At 43.0% G+C, this 26,768-nt stretch overlaps 1 protein-coding gene across 1 annotated transcript; it reads right to left on the bottom strand.

The window, feature by feature from the left end:
• Window positions 1-412: 412 nt before the first annotated feature.
• LOC135525961 (fibronectin type III domain-containing protein 5-like) lies at window positions 413-26,768 on the bottom strand. Its single transcript, XM_064953943.1, has 6 exons — window positions 26,250-26,768; window positions 15,636-15,751; window positions 14,831-15,032; window positions 5,934-6,017; window positions 5,367-5,500; window positions 413-4,829 (listed from the first exon to the last, which is right to left on the bottom strand). The coding sequence occupies exons 1-6, from the start codon at window positions 26,320-26,322 to the stop codon at window positions 4,770-4,772; spliced, it is 669 nt and encodes a 222-aa protein (XP_064810015.1). The 5' UTR covers window positions 26,323-26,768; the 3' UTR covers window positions 413-4,769.

Below are 26,768 nucleotides of genomic sequence, written 5' to 3'. Positions count from 1 at the left end.
GTTCACTGAGACAGGTACAGGCGAAATTACAGTTCATTAAGGGCTAGTCTGACACAATGTGATGCGTCATAACAGAACTGGAGTAATCAATGAGAGTAAAGTACAGAATAGTCTACCTTCCTGCCTCCTCCCTCGGCTGTATATTTACCTTTCTCTATTCCTCAATATGCACATTTTAACAAGATTGTTGTACATTGGATATAGGTTAAATAGGACAGCGATAGAATGTTAGAAATACATTGAAAGCAAAGTGTCATGAACAAATGTCCAGTCTCTCTAATAACGTGACATTTACATTGTCCGTAAGACTTAAATTTTTTGCCTGAAGACAAACCAATACCACTCTTTACAGAATGTGAAAAGGTTGACACATTTCTCAAATAATAATACTTGTATGTAACATATGTACACATTTCTGTCATGCTCTTTATTTAGCATTACATTCGCCCATCCCTTAGAAAATAAATCAAATTCTACTTTTCCTCCTATACCATCTCATAATGGATACAGACAGACCACAGATGTTTAACATAACATACTGCAGCCTCCATGGGCCAAGTGGCATGGAAATACTAAATGGAAAAGGTGGAACAAATTGGACCCTTACCATTCCATCCTTTCAAACAAAATGGAATATTTAGGTGTTTAAGTCAATGCTTTTTTAAATCAGACCTAAAACACATTACCACAGCAATGTCCCCTTCATGGGGATGTGGAGGAGGTTGTCTGGCCCATTTGAGAAACCCCACAGCATAGTCTCTTCATACAGCATGTCAACACCTGCCTGTGATACAGTACATGGGGTGGGGAGGATGGACTCTCACACTGAAGATGATTCAGTGGAAGCCCTTCTGTGAAGATGACTACTAATGATGATGTGAGATGGGACTGAATCAAAGGGGTCAATGTTTAGAACCAACATATGGAGCTCATTAGTGATGGGGGAAAAAAATCGATACAGTTACATTTCGGGATATTATTTTTGAAGATGTATCGTTTTGACTATCACAATATTATATTTGCGCTAGTTGGCTGTACCTGCAGCAAAACTTGTTTTCCATCATCTTGTTAAATAGGGAGACAATTTGTTTTCAGCATTTTTATTTCCATGACTGATCAAAACTTTGTCATGGCTGTCTTTTGTTCCTCTGCAGCAGACATATGGTGAGCAATATGTTTGGAACATCGAATCGTAATAAAATCACAGTCGAATTGGAATACATATAGAATCGTGAGAATGGCAATGCATATCGTATCGGCACCAAAGAATCGGGATAATATCGTATTGTGAGGTCCCTGGCACTTCCCCAGCCCAATAGCTTGTGATCACATCGTTGATTAGATCTGGGAAAGTTGGGGGTGGCAGGTGTTTCATAGAAAGGTCTTTTCATAAACAAGGATGCTCATAAAATAGGACTTTAAACTTATTTAATCACATTTTAAAGTCCCCCTGCATTAAGTGTGGCTGGGAGGTTGAGTGTAGGTTGGACTGGTGCTTCATGGCCTGCCGGTGTGTGAGATGCTCCACTGCACCACTCAGGGCTGTTATTGCTGTCATGGGGAGGCCTGTTTAGCCCTTCTTCAGAGACACATCCAGTCCATATGCACATGAGTCAGGCCCCTCTTAAAGGTGAGTGTAAACTCTCTTGAACATTCACTAATAAAGGTAGGTGATAAGAGAAACGATACACTTAAAATATTTGAACAGTAGCATTTTAGTAAATCTACTTACAAGTCAAATATTATTTTTACTTAAAGGGATAATCCACCACCAGAAATAAAATTCATGAATCTCCTGTCAATTTCTTGAAAGCCTATGTTCTATCAGTGGGTAAAATAAAACAATTACCCATGATTTAACTTCTAAGTGGTCTATCTGTGAAATCATGAAATGGTGTAGGAATGTGGCATAGCCAAATGGTTCTCGTCAACGGAGATGGGGGAATAACGCACTTCTCACATTTTATGACGCTTTTTAAACAATTACCTGCACTCCAGATCGCCAAGTGAGCCAATAGATGGTATGGCATACTTGTCTGGAACACATCCATCTGTTTATATCATCATGAAAAAGTATATATTTCACTTAGATGTGCTCAATCTAAACAGTGTACCAAATTATTAAACTCAGTTTCTCCTTCAAGTACCATCTCGCAATAGAGCTCGCCAGCTTTTAGTCCTAAAAACAGGAAATTAGTTACCTCTGGTTCGTTTAGCCATTCCCATAGACAGTCTGGTTGTTTAGCAACGAAACTGACACTTTTGCAACTATGGGGCAAAACAGACAGGGTTGGCTTGAATTGTTGATAACATGTATGCTATATTTCCTCCAGTATTTTATTGAAAACATAAATACATTTTCACAATGAGCACTTGTCCGTCAAATACGTCATTACAGTTGTTGGTTAGCTAGCTAGCCATATCAGCATTGACATTAAATCAGTCAAAACACCTCAAAACAAGACATGGTATCAAGAACAAGATGAAACGAGCCAGTTACGATTCCCAACATGGCAGTTTCTTGTTATTCTTGCTAGCAATCTGGCCATCCAGAATCACAACAGCATGCTGACTACTGCCCCATGGAGGCAAGCACATCGTTTTTGTGACGTTCTCAGCTAACCTATCTATGGGGAAAGAATAGGGTTTTGGGATAAACGCCAAAAATAAGATCTGATGTTAACACAGGCTTAGGAGATCTTATACGTTTTGTCCTATGCGATATCAGTCAACTAACATTACCTTTTTGAAATATGAAGCCTTTTATGTGTATGTGCTTTTTTTATTACATAAACGCTTCCAAATTTTCATAGAACAAAACCTAAATCTCCTAAGCCCGTGTTTATCCAAAACCCCTACAAAAAGGCCATTTATTTCCCCATATGCTTTGACTAACAAACCATGGTGGATTTAATGCCCTCAAAAAGACGCCATTACTATTTATCTCTATGCTCCCCGTGTGTCTGTGGGAAAATGCCATTGTTGCCATAGCAACGTACCCTATCTGCACTCGCTTCATTGCAAGTTGATGAACTGCAATTTTAACTTGGTGAGAGACTCCTAAATTGATTGTGCAGTTTGTTTAGACGATTATACAGCTAGCTAGCTACTTCACATGCTGATATTGACTTTGGTATTATTGTGTATAGCTATGTTTTCTAGCTAGCTAGCCAGCCAGTTCAGAAATATAATTGTATTGTGGTTTTTGTTGCAAGAGATTTCCACAATGCTTTTCACATATTTCTAGCAACCTTGTTATAACAACAAAATTAAACATTTGTTAAGAAATATATTCACATATTAGTGTTATGTAACACTGTTAATTGTATGAATTAGCCGTTTGGTGTGGATTATCCCTTTAAAGGCCCAGTGCAGTCAACGTGATTTTCCTGTGTTTTATATATATTTGCACACTGAGATTGGAATAATACTATGTAATTGTGAACATTTGGATAAAGCCATTTTATTGTAAGAGCAGTTTGAAAAGACTGCCTGAAATTTCACCCGTTTTGGTGGAATGGAGCTTTGGGCTTTCCATGGGGACATCACCATGCAATAAGTTAATAGTCCAATAAGAAAGATAGTTCCAAACCTCTCTGCCAATAACAGCTAGTTTCCCCTCCCCACTCAGACCACTCCCAGACGGTCCTAGCATAATTCTTGCTTAAGAAATTGCTCTTTGCTAAGAAGCTTCATCTTTTTGATCATTTTATCCAAAAACAAACACAGGAACATACTTAATTGTTGACCAGAGATGATTTGATATTGATATTTTAAAAAATGGCTGCTTTGGACCTTTTAAAGGACAATGTTATATTTAAGGTAAATCAACGATAAATGTAGAGACCAGTTTTGTTTATAAATGACAACATTCTTTTCTGCTGTCAGAGCTAACAAGCTTTAATTCTCCAGATAAATGGAGAATTCTCCCGCACGGGTGTCTTGAGTGCTCCTTTTGATCTTGCCCTGACGTCATAGACACCAGCTTGGATTCAGAAAGGCCTCCAAAATTAGCCTCGTATTGTCTGAATTCCCTGAGCGGGGAACTAACTAGCTCTGATCTAATGAAAACACATCTCAGAGGAGGTTTCAGGGAGTTGAGCCAGAAGGAGATCTATAAAACTGGTACTTTAGCAATAAGAAGTTGTTGTGAATAGATGAAACAGGTTGAAACAGGTTTTGATACAGTGATATATACTGTAGTTTGAATATGAGGTATATGTCAAATGAGGTAAGCAATAGTAAGGAAAGTACAGTATGTGCCTTACAGCAAATGAGCATAATAGGAGGCAAATAAATAAACACTGTAAGAGAGGAGATGCAGTAGGGGGAGTTCATTTTCACACGGTGCACAGTGCTCAAGCCTTGGTTGCAGTATGGGGAACAGGGGCCGGGACAGTGTGTTTCAGTTCATTAACAACAAGCTGAGAGAGAGGGTCTCTGGCCCTGGTTATATACAATCCCCTGGCCATGTTCATATCTCCTCTCTCTCAACTCATAGCTGAACCCATTTGGCCTTTATCTCCTTGACTTTCTGGCAATAATTAGAGCAGCGACAGCCACAGTCCTGCCACCACATCTAGAGCCTCTCCTCTGAGACCTGGACCCTGGAGTCCTGAGGGCCCAGTTCACACCCAGGCCCCATGCCAAAGGGCTGGCCACGACCCACAGTCCTAGCCTCATCCTAACAAGCAGATGGGCATAAAGGGCCCTTTGGTTACTCTGTTTAGAATACACTCAATCCTTTGGATTAGAGAGTGTTCTGGCCGTCACACCTCGATGATGTTCACAGATGGAGCCCGGTTGTTGTTGTTGTTGTTCTTGGGGAACTGGAGAGGAAGAAGGGAAACAGCAGGGATGAAAAAGATGAAGGCCAGTCTCTAAACCTGGAATAAAGTATAATTCTGCTAGTGTATGAGCATGGAGCGCCTGGACAGAATGGGAGGGTTATGATGCTTTCTCTCTGGAAGGGAGATGGGGTATTTTGGTCATTTTAGTGTCAATTGGTTTAGTTGGCAGAGGTCATCAGCCAGTTGTTGATGGAGAGGAGCGAATGGACATCGGACAATCATGCCAGCATATGGGCTGTCTATGCATTGATTTGAAAGGCTTTGGATTTATAGCATTGTTGTAACTTATGACCTGAGATGCCTGTTTTGCATTTTAACCATTTTTTTTGGGGGGGGGGGGTGAAGTGTTGTCATCAATGCTAGTAAATCAATGCATATTCTGTTATGTGGTGGGCGTAGCTCTAATGGTGTTATGGGAGTGTTAACTGCTGGTGAAAGTGGACGTTTTTAAGTCGCTGGGACGATTCACCTGCCCGGTGACGGTGGGGACTCAGTGGGGAGGAGAAGGGGTTATACCTTACTGCGCAACAGCCCCCCCGTCGGGTGCTCCGGAGTACTGCACTCTGATGAGGTCTTAGCTTTGTCCTTGTTGGTGTTGGGCTCGTTGTCTTTGATGATGTCATACTGACGGCAGAAGAGAGCGATCACACCTGACAGAGAGGCAGAGAAAAGGACATACACAATAAGTAAATAACAACCACATTACCACAGTGAAAAGCAGACTGAAATCATTTAGCATGGGCAAATTACAACAAATTGTGGACCATATTTGTTTAACTATACCTTTTCTTTTACTTTTTTTCTACATTCATGAGGGTGTGTGTGTGTGTGTGTGTGTGTGTGTGTGTGTGTGTGTGTGTGTGTGTGTGGTAAGGTTGCAAAATTCCAGTAACTTTTCCCAAATTACCATGTTTTCAAGAAATCCTGGTTGGAAGTTCCCAGAATCAGAAGGGAATAAGCAGGAATCCAGATTCCTGCAACCAGGATATCTGGAAAAACTGGGAACTTGGGGAAACTTACTGGAATTTTGCAACCCTAGTGTGTGGGTAGCACTCTGACCTTTTGAAACATTCCACCCCTCACCTGCCCACATGATCAGCACCACCACGATAATGATGAACTCCCCCGCCCTCAGCTGAGCTCCCACTTCCTCCATGGTCACCTCGTCTGGAGTGTCAAATACAGCAGCACAATCAGTTCATCACCATGGCAACATTATCATCAGAGTTATTATTGGTAACTGGCAGCTTATTAAACCCAGGTTCTCCTGAAAGGTCAGTCTAATGATGGGGGAGTGTTGGGGTGAAATCCATCATCTGCTAAGTGAATATGCCAGGCAGAACTTCAGTCCAGTAGAACTTGTCTCTACCACAGGAGGTTTGTAGCATCTTAATTGGGGAGAACGGGCTCGTGTTAATGACTGGATCGGAATCAGTGGAATGTTATCAAATGCATGCTTTCAAGGTGTTTGGTGCCATTCCATTTGCTCCATTCCAGCCATTAATATGAGCCGTTCTCCCCTCAGCAGCCTCCACTGGTCTCTACTGTAATTATACATACTCAGGAGTAGTTCTGCTCTGTGTCAGCTGGATAGAACAATTTGCCCCTGACACCCCCTATTGTGTAGACTGATCTCTATTCTTCTTCAGTCCCAGGATGTCACCACTCACCACTGGCTTTCTGTCAGCTAGCACTACTTCAAACAGGCCACGTTTTTCACGATTCCGACTCAACCCTAACAACTTGTGCACAGGCTCCACAATTATCTCTTCATTGAAGAGCGCTGCTATGTGGGAACCGCACAGCACATGCCTCAATTTGCCCACTATTTCTGAGAGAGGCTGATGGTGTCAAAGGATTCAGTAGAAGCTGGGCATGAAGAGAATACATAAGCCTGAGACAGGGTCAGTGTGGATCCCCACTCTGAAGGGGTTGGAGAGAGAGAGTTAATCACAGCAGCCACGATCGATTGAGTTGGGCCTAAATAGAACTCAATAATCATTATTAATGTCCTAAGGGCCAAAAACTATCAGAAAAGTGTGTGTTTGTGTGTGTTCAAGGTCCACTCATACAAAGCAACATGTTTCTGAATTCAGTAGAGAGCTGGCTAAAGTTCAGCACACAAGTTAAAGACCAAACAGAAGTACGCAGTGACACTGGTACATTAGCGTGGCTCCGTGCAGAGGCTCCGTGCAGATTTCGCCACAGCTTCACCACGCTCCAGCAGGTTCTCCCAATGACTGATTCAGCCAATCGATGAGTCTATGTACCTTGACATAAACCAATCCAAGCTGGAAAGCCAGAGGCTCCTGACACCGCTGGCAGATGGACACCATATGGCTAATATTGGTCAGTTCTAATGTCAAAGACGGTCTCCAATCCTAGAGACAGGTTGAGTCCTCTGCAGGGAGAGGTGGGGCTGTACTGTTAGTACAAGTTTGCAGGTGGGAGCATTCAGGGACATGGTAAACTGTATGCTGTATAGCTGCAGGATTATACGAGTAAAGACATATAGTCTTGGATTGTTATACACCTGTTTTACTGCAGCACAGTCTTGCAGACGTCCAGGAGGGAGTTGTCCCGCTGGTCTAGCTAGAAAACCTCCCTCATCAAGAGTCTTGGTCACAGACCACATGCTGGTTCTATAGCTATGGTCTTGGGAGACAAACACATACAGTGCATTTGAAAAGTATTCAGACCTCTTCACTTTTTCCACATTTTGTTAAGTTACAGCCTCATTCTAAAATGGATTAAAGAAATGTTTTACCTCAATCTAAACACAATACCCCATAATGAAAAATAAAAAAAGAGATACCTTATTTACTTAAGTATTCAGACCCTTTCCTGTGAAACTCGAAATTGAGCTCAGGTGCATTCTGTTTCCATTGATAAAGTCCCTCAGTTGACAGTGCATGTCAGAGCAAAAACCAAGTCATGAGGTCAAAGGAATTGTCCCTAGTGCTCCGAGATAGGATTGTGTCGAGGCACAGATCTTGGGAAGGGTACCAAAAAAATGTCTGCAGCATTGAGGGCTGGCCTCCATCATTCTTAAATGGAAGAAGTTTGGAACCATCAAGACTTCCTAGAGCTGGTCGCCCGGCCAAACTGAGCCGGGGGACCAGTGACCTTTGGGTTCTTGTCCTTGATCAGGGAGGTGGCCAAGACCCCGATGGTCACTCCGACAGAGCTCCAGAGTGACCACTTAAAGGACTCTCAGACTATGAGAAACAAGAGTCTCTGGTCTGATGAAACCAAAATGGAACTCTTTGGCTTGAATGCCAAGCGTCACGTCTGGAGGAAACCTGGCACCATCCCTATGGTGAAGCATGGTGGTGGCAGCATCATGCTGTGGGGATGTTTTTCAGCAGCAGGGACTGGGAGACTAGTCAGGATCAAGGGAAAGATGAACGGCGCAAAGTACAGAGATCCTTGATGAAAACCTGCTCCAGAGTGTTCGGGACCTCGGACAGGGGCGAAGGGTCACCTTCCAACAGGACAACAACCCTAAGCACACAGCCAAGACAATGCAGGAGTGGCTTAAGGGATACGTCTCAATGTCCTTGAGTGGCCCAGCCAGAGCCCGGACTTGAACTAGATTGAACATCTCTGGAGAGACCTGTTTAGCGACGCTCCCCATCCAACCCGACTGAGCTTGAGAGGATCTACAGAGAAGAATGTGATAAACTCCCCAAATACAGGTGTGCCAAGCTTGTAGAGTCATACGAAAGAAGATTTGAGTCTGTCATCGCTGCCAAAGGCGCTTCAACAAAGTATTGAGTAAAGGGTCTGAATACTTGATATTTCAGTATAAATATATATATATATATATATATATATTTAAATCTAAAAAACGTTTCTTGCTTTGTCATATGTGGTATTGTGCGTAGAATGATGAGGGAAAAAATAGTGTCTGTGTCAGAATGTCAGAGCAGTCTGTCTGTTATACAGAATAATTTCTTTTGTTTTGGACAGGATCTCAAATTCTGTCTGATCACGGCTTTCTTTGTTTCCTCTCTTTATCTCCTGCTTTCGCCTAGTGATAAAAAAAATGTTTTAGATGCATACCAGCAAAGCCACTACACAACACAACACTAAACTATACATTAATTGCAATATAATGGTGACCAACAATGTCCACAAACTGTTAGGGCCTACATAATGCTGTCCCGACAGCAGAGCTTTCTTTTCAGCACCATGGAGTGAATCCTTACCACCGCTACACCTGGCTATCAGCGGAGCCTTGTCTGGCAGCGAAACTGTTCATTCAGCTTAATTTACTGCCTTTAAAAAAAAGATAGTTTATGGCTGACTTGCTTAAACAAATGTGGTTTCTACTGCCAATTGAGATGTACAAACTATGGCACAAGGGAATGACGAGCAATCTGTCATTTCGATTAAGACATTGATGAGCGAGCTAGGAAGGATGTAGTCAGTGTAATTATTTGTTCAGCAATTTTGAAATGTACAGCAACAGAATTCAGAACATGGGCCGTTCTTACGGTATTCTCCCTATACACCAAGTCAGAACCATAGGATAAATAAACGGGCATATAATTAGACAATGAAAGCTCTTACAATATTCAATGATTACATTTCTCTAATAGTCGACATGTGCACCACCAAGTCAGAACAGTAGGCTAAGTTATGAGGGGGAAAGGGACGAAATTATTAGGGTGAGGTACATGGGCTACTAACAGCTTACTACACAACATACACTTAGTATTACTTTCTTATCTGCAGTACACATATCTCCCTCGCATATTACATAATTTATGCAGCAGCATACAATACCTTTTTGGACTCGCATTGTTGTGCTGTTCTCACTTGAATTTGTCATCAAAGTTTCTCTGGATTTATTATGGTTCTTGACATCAGTGAGCTTCAGGTCGGCGCACTAGAAAGATGGCAGATTTCCTGGCTTGGAATTCTGAATTTTATGACCGTTCAAAACCGATTTTCCCAGTTGGAGCTTGTTTTTTTTCAAAGTTTCCAGTTGTTTTGAACACGGCAGAAGTCATGCAGGATTGACAGCATGGACAATGTATTCAAACTATTCTGGCCCGTGCTGTTGATTCCTTCCAAACCACTCATTGTTGAATTTGCGATTTCCAACTTGTGTAATGTTAATGTCCAATGGCCGATGAGCACCAATACGTTTTACCTATAATTTGGATTGAAAAGGATTTGCCAGCAGATTATCAACTTGATTCATGATGATGACTGCTTGTCTAGCTTGGTAGCTAAGATTTTGAAAGTATGATGTTGACATAAGTCCAATCAAAGCTACTACGGTAGATATAACATGATTTGATGTCATTTTACCTTTGTCTGGATGGGCTCAAGTGTAACTCTAATGTAACTCTATGGCAGCACCCCAAGGGCTTGAATTTTCGAGCTCTCCCCCAGTTTTTTTATTGATTTATTTCACCTTTATTTAACCAGGTAGGCCAGTTGAGAACAAGTTCTCATTTACTACTGTGACCTTGCCAAGATAAAGCAAAGCAGTGCGACACAAACAACAACACAGAGTGACACATGGTATAAACAAATGTGAAGTCAATAACACAATAGGAAAAAACCTATATACAGTGTGTGCAAATGAGGTAAGATTAGGGAGGTAAGGCAATAAATCAGCCGTAGTGGCGAAGTAATTTCAATTTAGCAATTTGGAGTGATATATGTGCAGAAGATGAATGTGCAAGTAGAGATACTGGGGTGCAAAGGAGCAATAAATAAATATATCTAACAGTATGGGGATGAGGTAGTTGGATGGGCTATTTACAGATGGGCTATGTACAGATGGGCTATGTACAGGTGCAGTGATCTGTGAGCTGCTCTGACAGCTGGTGCTTAAAGTTAGTGAGGGAGATATGAATCTCCAGCTTCAGTGATTTTTTATTTTTTTGCAATTTGTTCCAGTCATTTGCAGCAGAGAACTGTAAGGAAAGGTGGTCAAAGCATGAATAGGCTTTGGGGGTGACCAGTGAAATATACCTGCCGGAGTGCGTGCTACGGGTGGGTGCTGCTATGGTGACCAGTGAGCTGATATAGTGCAGGCCTTTACCTAGCAAAGTCTTATAGATGACCTGGAGCCAGTGGGTTTGGCAACGAATATGAAGCGAGAGCCAACCAACGAGAGCATACAGGTCGCAGTGGTGGGTAGAATATGGGGCTTTGGTGACAAAATGGATGGCACTGTGATAGACTGCATCCAATTTGCTGAGTAGAGTACTGGAGGCTATTTTATAAATGACATTGCCGAAGTCAAGGATCGGTAGGATAGTCAGTTTTACGTGGGTATGTTTGGCAGCATGAGTGAAGGATGCTTTGTTGCGAAATAGGAAGCCGATTCTAGATTTAATTTTGGATTGGAGATGCTTAATGTTAGTCTGGAAGGAGAGTTTACTGTCTAACCAGACACCTAGGTATTTGTAGTTGTCTACATATTCTGTCAGAACCGTCCAGAGTAGTGATCCTGGACGGCGGGCAGCAATTGGTTGAAGAGCATGCACTTAGATTTACTTGCATTTAAGAGCAGTTGGAGGCCACGGAAGGAGAGTTGTATGGCATTGAAGCTCGTCTGGTGGTTAGTTAACTCAGTGTCCAAAGAAAGGCCAGAAGTATATAGAACGGTGTCGGCTGTGTAGAGGTGGATCAGAGAATCACCAGCAGCAAGAGCAACATCATTGATGTATACAGAGAAAAGAGTCAGCCTGAGAATTGAACCGTGTGGCACCCCCAAAGAGACTGCCAGAGGTCCAGACAACAGGCCCTCCGATTTGACACACTGAACCAGGCGAGGCAGTCATTTGAGAAACCAAGGTTGTTGAGTCTGCTGATAAGAATGTGGTGATTGACAGAGTCGAAAGCCTTGGCCAGGTCGATGAATACGGCTGCACAGTATTTCCTTTTATCGGTGGCGGTTATGATATAGTTTAGGACCTTGAGCGTGGCTGAGGTGCACCCATGACCAGCTCGGAAACCAGATTGCATAGCGTAGCAGGTACAGTGGGATTCGAAGTGGTCGGTGATCTGTTTGTTAACTTGGCTTTCGAAGACCTTAGAAAGGCAGGGTAGGATAAATATAGGTCTGTAACAGTTTGGGTCTAGAGTGTCTCCCCCACATAGATTTGCGGTGACGCAGTGTCCCTATGAGTGACAGAACACTGATTTTCCGCTGGCTGCTCCACCACCACAGAAAGCACTGAGCTAGGTTGAAACACCTGCATTTTAGAGCTGCCTTACTCAAGAAAGCAAAAAAGAGGCCATATTGTGTGGCTTTATTAACTCAATTATTATTTTATTTTTTACATTGTTTGCAAAATGATATGTGACATGTATTAATGCCAAAATAATATGCAAAACAGGCAAAAATAAGTAAATAAATGTCCACTTTTTGTTTTGTTCTGTTTAGATAAACAGGTCGGGCTCTGCCCCGAATGATGGGTTTCCACTGCCTGCGCCAAAACTCTGGGATTTTTCTTCCTATAGCTTGTTCGCCATATTCTTTTTAAATAGTGAGCCAACATGTTTTCAGCACTTTTATTTCCCTGACTGATCACAACCAATTTTCTCATCCTCTCATGTCTCTCTTCAGCGGACATACAGTGCCTTCAGAAAGAATTCACACCCCTTGACATTTTCCACAGTTTGTGGTTTTAAATTATTGTGATTTTCTGTCACTGGCCTACACACAGTAACCCATATTGTTAAAGTAGAATTATGTTTGTGAAAATTTGGACAAATTAATTGATTATGAAAAGATTAAATGTCTTGAGTCTAAGTATTTAACCCTTTTATGGCAAGCCAAAATATATTCAAGAGAAACAAATGTGCTTAAAAAGTCACATAATAAATTGCATGGACTCACTTTGTGTGCAATAACAGTGTTTAACATGACTTCCTCATCTCTATACCCCACACATCTGTAAGGTCCCTCAGTCGAGCAAACACAGATTCAACCACAAAGACCAGGGATGTTTTCCAATGCCTCGCAAAGAAGCTCACCTATTGGAAGGTATATATATATTTTTTAAAGCAGACATTGAATATCCCTTTGGGCATGGTGAAGTTATTAAATTACACTTTGGATGGTGTATCAATACACCCAGTCACTACAAACATACAGGCGTCCTTTCTAACTAATTTGTCAGAGGGAAGCCGCTCAGGGATTACACCATGAGGCCAATGGAGACTTTAAAACAGTTAGAAAGTTTAATGGCTTTGATAGGAGAAAACTGAGGATGAATCAACAACATTGTAGCTACTCCACAATACTAGCCTAATTGACAGAGTGAAAATATTCCCAAACTGTTTGCAACAAGGCACTAAATTAACACTTTTTGTCCTGAATTGAAAGTGTTATGTTTGGGACAAATCCAATACATCACATTACTGAGGACCACTCTCGATATTTTCAATCATAGCGGTGGCTGCATCATGTTATGGGTATGCTTGCAATCGTGGGAGATTTTCCAGATAAAAAATTAACAGAGTGGAGCTAAACACAGGCAAAATCCTACAGGAATACCTGGTTCAGTCTGCTTTCCACCAGACACTGGGATATGAATTCACCTTTCAGCAGGACAATAGCCTAAAACACAAGGCCAAATCTAAACTGAAGTTGCTTACCAAGAAGACAGTGAATGCACCTGAGTAGCTGAGTTACGGTTTTGACATAAATCTACTTGAAAATCTATGGCAAGACTTGAAAATAGTTGTCTAGCCATGATCAAAATCCACTTTGGCAGAGATTGAAGAATTCTGAAAAGAATAATGGGCAAATGTTGCACAATCCAGGTGTGGAAAGCTCTAAAAGACTTACCCAGAAAGACTCACAGCTGTAATCACTGCCAAGGGTGCTTCTACCAAGTATTGACTCAGGGGTGTGAATACTTACATCAAAGAGCTATTTCTATATTTCATTATGAATAAATTAACAAAAATGTCTAAAAACGTGTTTTCACTTCATCATTATGGGGTATTGTGTGTAAATGGGGGATCTAAAAGAAAAAAAAGAAGCCATTTCATCCATTTTGAATTCAGGTTGTAACACAACTAAGTCAAAGGGTGTGAATACGTTCCTGAGAAAGATAATTACAAAAAATATTATTTTATTCAGTAAATATATTTATTTGTTTCTTCATTTTTGATAAGAGATAAATGTAATGAATTGAAGGTTATTTGTTGCTATAAAAATCTAAATGTACCGATGTTCAGGTTCTGTCATTATATTTAGGGTGGGGTTGTGGGAAATTCTTGTGAAAAAAATGGGGTACCCATTGAAAAAGTTTGAATACCACTGACATAGAGGGATATGGAGGCTGCATCATTATGCGACCGGTGCTGAGTCATGCCTTAATACTGTAGCCATTTATCACAGTGGATGCCTGGCTGTACAGGAAACAAACACTTCTCTAAGACACGCACATTTATCTCACCTCTGCCCAGCCATCACTCACACACTAACACCACTTTCGTTGCACCGGTTCTCATCTCGTCCACCTATATAGATCTAGCTCTGTGTTGGTCTGGGCCTAGGGACTGTAGGTCTCTATGTGTCTGATGATGCTGTTTGTAGCATTCTGTATCCCTTTGTGCTAGTTTCTCCTAGCTGAGAATATCCCAACTAAATTAATATAAGGTGTTATATTCATAAATTGTTGTAAGAGCGCTTGATGTTTAAGAGCATTCTGTTGTGAAACTTAATTTCACACTTTGTGTCCCCATTGATTTGTATTGGCCTTTATGGAATCAGTGAAAAGTTGTCAACAGTCCAACTGCAAGCTTTACTCTCAGCACTGTATGTGTACATACTGCTGTGCACAGGGTTTCCTCTTCCTTTTCTGGCACTGTACCTGTATTACAGCAAGGTACGGGAACCTGGAGAAGTGCTTTGGACTTTGTTTTCTCCATAGATACTGTATGTATTAGCTTCAGTCTTATCCTAAAGTTGTGTGTGAGATTCTAGAGTTTTTTACCTTTACTCTTCGAGGCCTGTGTCTCAGACTCCTTGGGCGTGCGGAAGCGCAGGGGTTCGCTGTGCTGACTCATGGGCCCACTCATGCTGATGGACTGCACGTGCACAATGTAGTCGGTCTCCTCCTCCAAGTCCCATAATGCACAGGAGCGGGTGGTGGTGTTCACTTCCTGGATGAAGCGCAGCATGCGCACGTCCTTCTTCTGTTGGCACATCATCACAGAGGTGCGTTTAGTGAGCAGTGTAACACAAAACTATTCACTGATGCTGAGTAGAAGTCTCACACACAAAATTGAGCCCTGGTGAACTTCAATCCCAGTTATCACATACTGTACAGTAATAGTAGACAGAAATAGACTGTGTGGAGGAGCTGTATGTGGAGGAGTGGATAGAGGGAGCAGCAGTCAGGAGATGGGCAGAACCAGGGTTCTTAGCTGGGCCTCTGGGACCAGGAAATCATCAGCTGATTGGCTAGAATGGAGCCTAACCATTGTGCAGGGTAGAGTGACTGTGTGCAAGTGGGAAATGTTATTGCTTTCCCTCTTTACACAGCTGCCATCTTGCACTGCTATTGTCGAGGAGACAGGCGCTCTGACGGGATCGTCCTGGCAACACAACGTCCCGTGACACAACGGTTCCGCAAAACAAGCCGCTGGCCAGCAACGCAGGGACACAATGGAGAGACGGTGAGTAGCGATTGGTGACAGATACTATTTGATCTCCTATTGGCGAGAGTGTGAGTGTTTGTGTGCGCGGGTGGGTCCCCCCCCCCCACACACACACACTGAGCTCCCTCTCGCTCTCACCTGCTGTGTGATGGCGAAGCCGATGACAAGGTCCCCTTCGGGGATGTCCCATGTCACCACGGCAGAGTTGGACTTCAAAGCCTTGATGGTCACATTGACAGGAGCCGCCAAACTGTCTGCAAACACAGACAGGGAGAGAGAGAGAGAGAAAAGATACACATGAAGCAAATGAAGTTTACTGTCTAGTGGGTACTGGGTAGGATACAGTAGGTATGGTAATGGGTACATGTATTATTTACATGGACTCAATATAGTACTTCCAAACAGGCGCTTCAATCACGGAGCGGTTAATAAGCTACTCCACAGAGCTTGGCTATTCTAGACGGTATGATCTACAGATTGGCCATCAGACTGTGGAGCCTGGTGCTTACTACAAACAGAGGCCTCTGATCACTGCAGCCCTCCACAGCTGGTTTCACTGTTCACTATTACTCACCCAGGGAGAGCTGGGGCCTGATTCAGTATTCACATCCATTCAGCATAATTAGGACTCATAAGAAATACAAGTGCAATCAAATCTAGAGTGGAGCGGTTTGTAGGGGTTGAATTTTAAATGGCCCCGCAATTAAAGGTTGAATTTTGAATAGGTTCACATTTAGAGTCAGTTGAATATTCCGTGAAATTACACTCAACTCAAAATAATGTACACTGAGTGTACAACACTTTAGGAACACCTTCCTAACATTTAGTTGCACCCCTTTTTGCCCTTAGAACAGCTTCAATTCATCGGGGCATGGACTCTAAAAGATGTTGAAAGCGTTCCACAAGGATGCTGGCCCGTGTTGACTCCAGTGCTTCCCACAGTTGTGTCAAGTTGGCTGGATGTCCTTTGGGTGGTGGACCATTCTTGATACACATGGGAAACTGTTGCGCGTGGAAAAACCCAGCAGCTTTGCAGTTCTTGACACACTCAAACTGATGCGCCTGGCACCTACTACCATACCCCGTTCAAAGACACTTCAATCTTTTGTCTTGCCCTTTCATCCTCTGAATGGCACACACATACAATCCATGTCTCAAGGCTTAAAAATCCTTCTTTAACCTGTCTCCTCCCTTTCATCTACACTGATTGAAGTGGATTTAAGTGACATCAATAGGGGATCATAGCTTTCACCTGGATTCACCGGGCCAGTCTGTCATGGAAAGAGCAGGTGTTCTTAATGTTTTGTACACTCCAGTGTATATAGAGTTGGATCACTTTTTATTGTTCAGTGTAATGTGTTGTACGTGCTGCAAACCATTGACAGTTTAATTAGGGTTTGTGCTACATCACTTCAAAGTAATGATTTGTTGCTGTGCAATACATTTACAGTTTTGTGTGCGTGCATGCTAGTTGTGTGTGTGCTGTATTCAGATGTTTACACCTGGCGGCATACTTAATCAAATAAGTGAGCAGATGACGCTGTGATTACAAATGAATGAGAGATCCAAACCCTGCTGGAGTAGGGACATGCCAACTGTTTTTCAAAAAAAGCTTCAACAACACTTTCAATTCATACATTCCAGACAGTGAATGGGACAATCATTATCAGGGCTTACCTGAATGATCAGAGAGCTTTGGTGGTGATGACTCATGCGATGGGGGAGTGTCTGCAGAGTAAATGAACATACAATCTTCCATGTTCCTTCACTGTCAGAGGGAGGACGCCCTGTCTCTTAGCCCCTCCGTGTCAAACGTACAATTCCGTATGATAAACAGTCATACATTGAGGATTGATGGGTTTGTGTGATGAGACACAGGAGGGATGGGAACAGATAATCTAGAGTGGACACTCATAATCATGTTACGTTATTCCGACATCTATTTAGTGCTGCAGATGTATTCAGATGAGTTATTGAGCGTGTTAGCGCTCACTCTTGTCTTTAGCTAGGCAGTGTAAATCATGGCCGAGTAATTGTTTTGCTGATTAAAGGCCTGAGACAGAGACACACACCCAGTTGCTTTGTTGGGGATGTACTCCTTGGCAGACGGTGGCCAAGACGGGAAGCTCTCATATATCCCCATGACGTGAAGTGTGAGTCAGGACTAATGAAACAGCAGACAGAGGTCTCCATAAACTCACTCTCTCTAACACACACACACACGATGAGAGATGGGGATGACTTTGAGTCCGTACTCAGAGCCCTGTCCCTGGTGCGTGTGTGTGAGAGAGAGAGGGAGCAGACACCAGCATGTCTTTGTTAGCGGAGTCATCAGAGGGACAGGAGGTAGTGTGTGGTGTGCTGGGCCGTGTCATGAGGATGACAGTGTCCAGTGGGTGGCAGCTCGGCAGTCTTTCAAGGAGAGAGGGGGTATATAAAGAGTGAGGCAGTATGTTTTGCACAAGTGTCTGTGTGTGTTTGCTAGTAAACTAATTGTACAGTGCACATTAAATTAGATTTTGTCCAGCCTACAGACAACAAATAAAACATTCAAACTGTTGGCTTGCAGTTTGCACGTACTATTTCCCCTCGTCATTTTAAGATCCTTTACTAACTTGCAAGCACGCACACACAATCACTGCCTCCTGCTTAGTCTCATTGTCACAGTACTCCAGCTGCCCTTGATCAATAAAGCCTATCATTATTTAATGAACGTTCTCTGGCCTCCACAGGCCCTTCTCTCTCAACTCATACCAGCCCCCCCTGACCACCAGACCCTCTGACCTGGGAAAGACGGTAGCACTCCTCCCTCAACCTGTCAACTGTATATCTGTATAGCTGCTCTCTCTGTTGAACACGGGCTGATTTTTGACTGAGTTGCTTTGCCTCTACCTGATCTAAGACCCTGGTCTGGTCCTGCAGCATATCATCCTTTCATGCCTCTGTGCTCATAGAACGCTTACTGCTCAGCAATCAAAGACACCCTTCTCATCTCATGGGTAAATATCCCACAGACAGACAGACATAGAGTCTGCATGCTGGCAGTAATGGCCCGAGGGTAGTAAAATATCAAAGTGGGCCAATACTGTGGTGCTTCTCCCTGGCATTAGCAATGAGAGACCATAAATAGACAAATGAAGTGAACCTTGGGTTGCTGTCTCTAAGCGATAGCCGACCCTGCTGGACAATAAATTAGCACATGTTCATTAACACTTCCCCGCCTGACGCTAACGAGCATGCTGGGGGAATCACATGTGGCTTTTCAATATACACCCCCCCCCCCAACGTGTCATTGAGATTGCAAGGGCAACCACTTCTCCCTTTGTGCTTTCAGGTCATTCATAGTCTTCCTCAGGTTTGCTGTACTGAGCAGTACACACACACACACACACACACACACACACACACACGCAGACTCACACACTGAATTGCATGCATATATTCATGTTGTCATTCTCACACCCACAACAGTTAAAGAAACAGCAGTAAAGCCTAAAGAAGTGTTGGAGCAATAGAGTTAATGTGTTTCATTTGGCATCTTAAGCAGCTGTTGAAAAATGAATGTCTGCGTTAGGTGTACAGGGCGAGACTGGGAGCCATAACACGATGCCATGTTCAATTATGAATGCACTGTCACCTGTTTCATTACAGCCTTTATCGAGCCTCACTCTATTTTTCACTGCTTATTGTCCCTGGATGGAAGCAGAGAAACAATACATTTTCCTGTTCTCTTGGTCACTCTCTCTTCCTATTTCTATCTTTCTTGTAGTCTCTCTCTCTTTCCCTCTGCTTTTGTTCAGCCATTCTCGCTTTCATTCTCTCGCTGACTCTTTCAAATCTCTGAAACGCTCTCTCTCGTCATCTCCACCTGTCTCCGATCTATCTGGTTGTGTGGACGTTGTCCAGTAGAGCCTCTCCTGACAGGTGGGCTGCAGACAGTCTCCTAGTCCTCCGGAGTGTAAACGGTGATCCGGCTAACTGACACTTCAGTGGGAGCTGCTCACTGCCTCCTCCACTTCAGACACTAGAAGGAAAGAGTTCAGGCTTGGCACCCCCTACTCCACCCCCTCATCATCTCTGCATCATCTCCTGCCAACACCTCCAACAAGTACAGTATGGGTAGAGATACAGTCCAGGTTTACCTTACATTTAGAGTTCTAGGGGCACCGAGGGGGTTGACATCTCCCATAAACAACAAAGTGTACTGGTTTCACACTCAAAAAGATGTTGCGTAAAGCTTACTTCCTTATTCCATTCACTTGTATTATTTTTTACTGCATCAGGAATAGCGTACACAGACGTTTCGGCTTTACCACCCTCCTTAGTGTTCAGGTACAGTTTTATTTGAATTCTAAACAGCATTTGTAGAGAACAACCGGTGAGCAGCAGGTGCTTCTAATCAGGGTTGCCACTCATCCCAACCAGGAGCTCATTGGGGCCTGGTTTAACATAGAAAATGGTACTGCCTATAGTTTACTGTGGAAATATACAACCCAGAAAGCAAACCACTGGAGTATGGCTTCTTGCCCAAAGCACCAGAGAACACTGTGTGTGTGTGTGTGTGTGTGTGTGTGTGTGTGTGTGTGTGTGTGTGTGTGTGTGTGTGTGTGTGTGTGTGTGTGTCTTTTCCATGGCTTTTCACTCACCACGCTCCATGATAAACATACCTCCAGGGCTTTTCTCTTTTGAGGAGACATTAGTTATTTACTTTTGCCAAAATAAGTCTCCAACCCGCTGGCCTAAAGAGCGGCAAAGATGCGAGCGCAGAAATAGCCTCTCACTTTCACTCACCCACTCTCTCACCCACTCTCTCACCCACTCACTCTCCCCCTCACTTGTGTAATTAAATGTCAAAAGCCAGAGTATGAAAATCAATGCTGCATTGTGTAGTATCGCATCTGAGAATGCAGCTAATTCAAAAGCAAAGGAGCACGGGTGGCAGTGTTGATTATTTGACAAGCCGCCGTACTGCCTGTCTGTTAACTACAAATGAAATCTAGTTCCCATCCAAGTTCCCCGGGCCAGGAAACCAAGGTAATATCTACACAATCAATATCCCAGTAGAGCTGGGCACATTATACACACAGCACATAAATATGATGGGGTTTTTCACTATTCTCCCCTTCTTGTTTCACTATCTCCTACTCATCCCTTTCTCTTCCTGTTACCTACTCTACTCTCTTTCTCTCATCATCTTTCTCTCCATCCCTGTTTTATTCTCTCTCCTCATCCCTCGTTTCCTGTCTGTTTCATTCTCTTTTTCTCATCCCTCTCTTTCTGTAGAGTGTTAGCCAGTCTGTTGAGAAGTGAAGCAGCTGGTGGGGTAATGCCTAGCTGCCTCCTTGGAAGGATGGCACTGGGAGGGAGATGGTGGAGAGAGATAGAAAGAGAGGTCGGCATTGGCTCTCTATGGTGCTTTCTCTCCATCTCTCTCACTTTCCTTCTCTCAGTCTTTCTGAATTTTTCGCTCAATTTTTTTTCTCTTGCCCACTGGGCACACACTGGTTGAATCAATGTTGTTTCCACGTCTATTCCACATCTACTCCACGTTGAGCCAATGTGGAATAGACGTTGAATTCACGTCTGTGCCCAGTTGGTGTTTTCTCTTGCTCTGTGCCTCTTCCTTCTCTCTCTCCTGGTGAGCGTGATGGTTCCTCTCTGAGAGGCAGGCTTCTATCCCTCCTTAATGTCACCAGGCCTGCAGCTCTTACACTGGATTTGGCCACAGGCCCAGGAGACAGTGTGTTTCATGAGCACACACACACACAGACAGAGACAGAGAGAGAGACAGAGAGAGAGACTGGGCTACAGGTAAACTGCTGTGTCTCCACAGCCAGTTCTAGCATAACTCACACCATTTGCGTTATCCCCTAGGATATTAACAGAGAGGAGGAAATAAAAACAGTATTTTTACGCTCTGGTGAGCTGCCAAGAGCAGTGTGTGTGTGTACGCTCCTGTCTTAGGGCCAGGAACATATACAGCACCATAACATTCTCTGGCGCAACCACCCCACCATTATCATATTGTACTCATGGGCTCTAAATGGCAGATTGGACCCCCACCGCCCAACAGCTTGGCCCCCCACCAATACCACCTGCCATCCTCCTCCCCACCTGCCACTCATGGTGTCAGAGCAGACTCCAGACTGCGTCAGAGACATGGCAGGGACACGTCAGTCTGTTGGCAGTGCCACCTCACAGGCCTCATGGCTAGGAGCTAGTCTCTCATTGTGTATTTATTACTTCTGTTATTATTTTTCCAGACTATTTTTCTCTTTTTTTTCTCTCTGCGTTGTTGGTAAGTAAGCATTTCACTGTTAGTATACACAGGTTGTTTTCTGAAGCACGTGATACATGCAATTTGATTTGATTAATGTGTGTTCTCAATGACAGCAACAAGGCCCCTCAGACAAGCACATTCATTCATTTCCATTGATCCCAGCTCTCTGAGAGATCACAAGTGGAGTAGATATGGAGTATGACAAAAAGTGAGCTATTGACTATATCAATCACACATGGTCTGGTTGGAAAATAAGCTGCTAAGATGAGTTCCACTGTGAAAAGATGTTGAACAGATGCTGTTTGGTTGAGTTGTATTTCAGTCAACCTTACTCAACAGAAGCCAGCAGGAACGCAAACAAGGCTTAGTCCTTTTGTCTTAATCTGTGCATTCTAGGGCTGTGAGTCATGTGCAGGAGCTGGCAACAGAGCATCAGGAGCCCTGTGTGTATCTGGTTTAAGGCCCCTCTGTCTACAGTGTCTGAGTTCAGGCAAAACCAACCACACTCATTCTGAGGAAGATTACACTTGTCTCTTTTGCTGCTGGTGCTGCAGCACTTCTCATGCTCGCTGACATTTTGCCTTGTCTCTATTGTGTTTGCCTACTGTGTTTGAAAATACCATCAGCCTGTCATTAAGGCTGTTATTTTGGATTAACAAGGGGAACATGGCTTTATTAGTGCGTGTTCGTGCTGGTAATGGCTGTAATGTATGTGTGTGCTGAACTGCAAGTGCCATTTTGAGAGAATTCTGTGCCTTCGTCTGTTCTCTCCTTTTGTCTACAGATCTACTGCCAAATAACTAATTGAATACTTCAATAATACAGCCAGCCAATGAAACAAATACTATTTAACTGTTTCCAATCACACATAAACGCACTGACACACAAACACACACACATGCACGTAATACAAACCCGTATGAACGTAAACAAGCACACACTCCATTACTTATATCATAATGTTCTGCTTCCAAACACCCATTTCACTTTGCCGTTCTGGTTGGAGCAGACCTCATACATGTGGTAAGTGGAAGATATCCAGCCTCTGCTGTGTAATCCCATGCATGTTCTGTTTCCTGCTCCATTGGTTGTGTCTGTCTTCGGGGTAAACTATCTAAATCTGTTCTTTTGAAATTGGGATGATTCATCCAACAATAAGTGGCTGGCCTACATAACAACCAGGCCTTTAGAGGAAGCACTTAAGCCAGATGACATCCAAAACAGGTAGCTATGGGCTGTTTTTGTTATCACATATTATTTCAAAAGATTCACAGAATCTAACAGATGAAAAATGTCTATGTAGCATAAAGGAGAACAACGGTAGACTAAAGTGAAGAAAGAAAGGGTGGCATCAAGGAAACACTGTTGTTCCAAGAATACAGACCTTCAGGAACCACAGTGTATGTCCCCCTAGTTTGTTTAACATACTGTAAAATGAGGTGTTTTTCTGATGAAACAACCTCCCAGTGAATATTCCACAAAGAGCTTTTGAGCCAGCTAGTGATTTGGCAGTAGACTGGAGTTGATGAGTCTGTTTAACGACCTTTGGCTCCTCTGTCTGGGTGCTGTAACTCCTCTGGGTGGGATGGTGTGATGACTTGACACTTGACAGTTAATATACTGCTGCTACTGAGAATCTGTGGCAGGGTTGGGGAGTGGCATGACTCCTCTGGTTGGCCAGCATTAGAACTCTCATAGTGGGAGTGTAATAGTCATGCTGCGTTTTACAGTAAAAACAAAACAAGGCTTTTTAGAATAGCTACTCGTTTCATCAGAACTTGAAAGGGTCTCTAAGGTTATGCTGGGCTTTTCTATTGGTTACTGTTTAACTACTTGATTGATTGGTTGATTTGATGGGTTGACTGACCGATTGATTGTGTTTCATGGCGAGTCTGTCGAGGAGCAGGGACTGGCTGGTGGAATTTACCACCTCGTTAAGATGGTGTTGAAGTTCATTTACATTTTAAATGGAAACATTAGCTTTACATTCCTCGTCCAGAGTGACAGATACTTTATGACTCACCATAAACAGAAATGCATTAAAGGACGTCACACATGTAAAGTTTACAGCGTGTTAACACACACCCACACGCTTCTGTCAATCCAACCATCCTCCTCAGTACCTAGCTTTGCTCCTCTGATTACTTGGCATGCTTTCCTTCGTTTCTGTGTTCTCTATGTTGGCTTTCTGAAGATTTTTTTCCAGAAGTAACACATTCTTAAGAGTACCTTATACAAGTGCAATGTCTACTTCAATCAAATATCCATCCACAAGTGCCCTTGACTCTCTCCAGTCAACACTTCTACTAAGGAGATGGAAGTGGTTTGATGGTGTCTCTGATTGTCTGAGTGTTCTTCAACCTGGTCCTGGACAACCACAAGGTGTTAGTACTGGGCTGGAACAAAAGCCTGCACACACTGTATATCCCTAGGTCCAGTGGATTGAAAAACACCATTAGATCCTCGATCTGGCTGCATTGCTACAGTATGTGTGTTAGCTCTCCAGTACAGTACTGTCTAGTGAGATGACATCATACACTAGGTGTATGTTGCTGTGGCTATAAGGAGGTTGATGTAGATGGATGAGGGATTAGAAGAACATTCTCTCTGCACTGCCTGCAGGACTGGCTCATTAATCAATGTTTTATTCAATCGCCCCCCCCCCCGCAAAATCAGAATGTATGAAACAATTATGAGCCCACAGAAACCCATATGTGCACCCCACTTTGCTGACACAGTAAGGGTGTGTGTTGCCTACGTGCAAGTGTGCATGCATGTGTGTCTGTGTCTAGGCTATGTCTAAGGCTGTGTCTAGATGTGACAGTTCATGCATCTTTATAATTCTGATCATGGCGTTCTGTTCATGGAATTGCGAATGTGTCATGCATCTACACCTACAGAAATGTGTCCACAGTGTGTCCAGATTCCCTATTCCCACGCTATATTTAAATGCCAGTAAACATTTGACAAATGGTGGAATAGGCTAAATATGATAACACCACAACAACTGATGGCTGTAGCTAACTGGCCAGCTAATCTACGTAGCTAGCACTCAATGATAAATGGATTGCAAACAGGTTAGCATAACTCTAGACAAACCAAACATATTTTTCTAAATATTAGCTCACTGGCTACCATTTAGGAGGCCAGCAAACACATTCTTCACATGCTAGGAGCGTATTTCCTCCAACATTATAATGAAAAGTTGCCTCTCGTTCTCAAAGCACAAGTTTTCTGGAGACATGTGGGAGGACTGTTGATGACGTTTCCCCCTGGTCAGACAGATCTGAACACAGTCAGACCACAAAGCGTTTTTTTGTATTCTGATAGCAGATGTCGCATGTAGGTGTCAAGTGTAGACACGTCCTAAGTGTCTGTGTGTTTATTTATGAGAGAGCGAGGGAGAGAGATAGATGTAAATGCTGTAGAGGCGGTGGGTGGATTCTGATTGCAGTAGTGTGTCAGTGTGATTTGCAGTGCTCCATCAAGATGAGCAGTGAAAGCTACAGCACTCAAGTGTTTAGGGAACGTACATTCCGGGGTGATAGATTCCGCTGGGGTCCTCCTCAGTCTATTCCCAGGGTTCACTCTCACCTCACGCATTGCTCATTCAGCAGCCTTCCGAGGAACAATTTGAAATGGTTGTTTTCCTCCACAAATGTTATAGCAAGCTGTGCCAATAGTACATTCACTGTAATGCCATGATTCTAATGGATATTAGCTTGGTCCCTGCTGTATAAATATCCCATATTACTTTGAAAATGTGTGTAGAAGAAATACATATTGGTTAGCATACTCCATCATTCTGTGAAAACAGTTAATTACAGATTTTTAAGTAAAACATTTTTTTAAATGCATTATTAAAGCTATTTCATTTTCAGAGACATTGGGGTTGTACCTGTACAATGTACTACTTAATTAAATGGTCAGATTTACTTGGTTAAGTCAGTTTAACGTCATATTAGTCTAAATCTTGTGAATGTAAGCACTTGACAACTGCTAGTGTTATTCTTGCTGATATGGTAGTAAATATAACTAGGCTACAGTAATAAAACATACCGAAACGTAACGTAGGCAATAAAACTGGTGCTGAATTATTGCAAAAGCATTTGTTTAGCCTTTAAATCCGGAAACATAACTGCTCATGTTCCATGGCCTATTTAGAGTGTTTCAGTATAGATCAGTACCAGTATAGATCAGTACCAGTATAATGGCTGGAGCATTGTATCAATACAGATTCTTACACACACGATTCCTCATTCATCGCACAAAATATAGCCTAAATGCCAATTAGAAACAAATTAGCACAAAAAAATCACTTTATCCCATTGTTTTATTTGCACGGATACCAATGCAGTCCCCTTAATGCTCACACATTAACCTTAGAGTTACCACTAGAAGGCAAATACGTGAATGCATGGTTGAGTAATTGCTGAAAAATAAACATTTTAAGTACATAAACATTAACTTACCAGCAAAGACGCGAGAGACACCTAGACAGCTGAGAATTAGCAGTGGCACGGTTGACAGGAAAAATCTCTTCATCCTTTAAACATTAGAGGACGTGAGATCCCATTTACTCTGACTAGAGCTACTACGTTAACTGCCCTGCTATTGTTCAGCATTCACATCAGTCCATGCATATTGTCTCGATCAAAAACCGTTTACTGTCTCGTTGGCTTGCCGCAGATCGACTGACGAGCGCTTCCAGCAACCTGGGACAGCGACAGCGCTCCCCCACCTACATGCAACAGTAGTTTAACATGCGGCGGACCTTGTTCGTGTGTGTCGCCCACGAATGCTCTTCATGGTTCCACCTCAGCTACGAGAGATATTTATAGACATTAAACTCGACGACCAGAAATAAATGAAGTCCTGGTGATGAGTGTTGGTCCGTGGCTGTGGCCGAGTTTCGCACCGTGTACATATGTGCCCCTGAAGTCGGGTGGTGCTTAGGGGCACTCAACAGAAACGTGATCGCGCTGCTCTCA

Source organism: Oncorhynchus masou, chromosome 32 (assembly GCF_036934945.1).
Source record: "Oncorhynchus masou masou isolate Uvic2021 chromosome 32, UVic_Omas_1.1, whole genome shotgun sequence".
Taxonomy (NCBI): Eukaryota; Metazoa; Chordata; class Actinopteri; order Salmoniformes; family Salmonidae; genus Oncorhynchus; species Oncorhynchus masou.
This window is presented reverse-complemented; position numbering and strand designations above follow the sequence as displayed.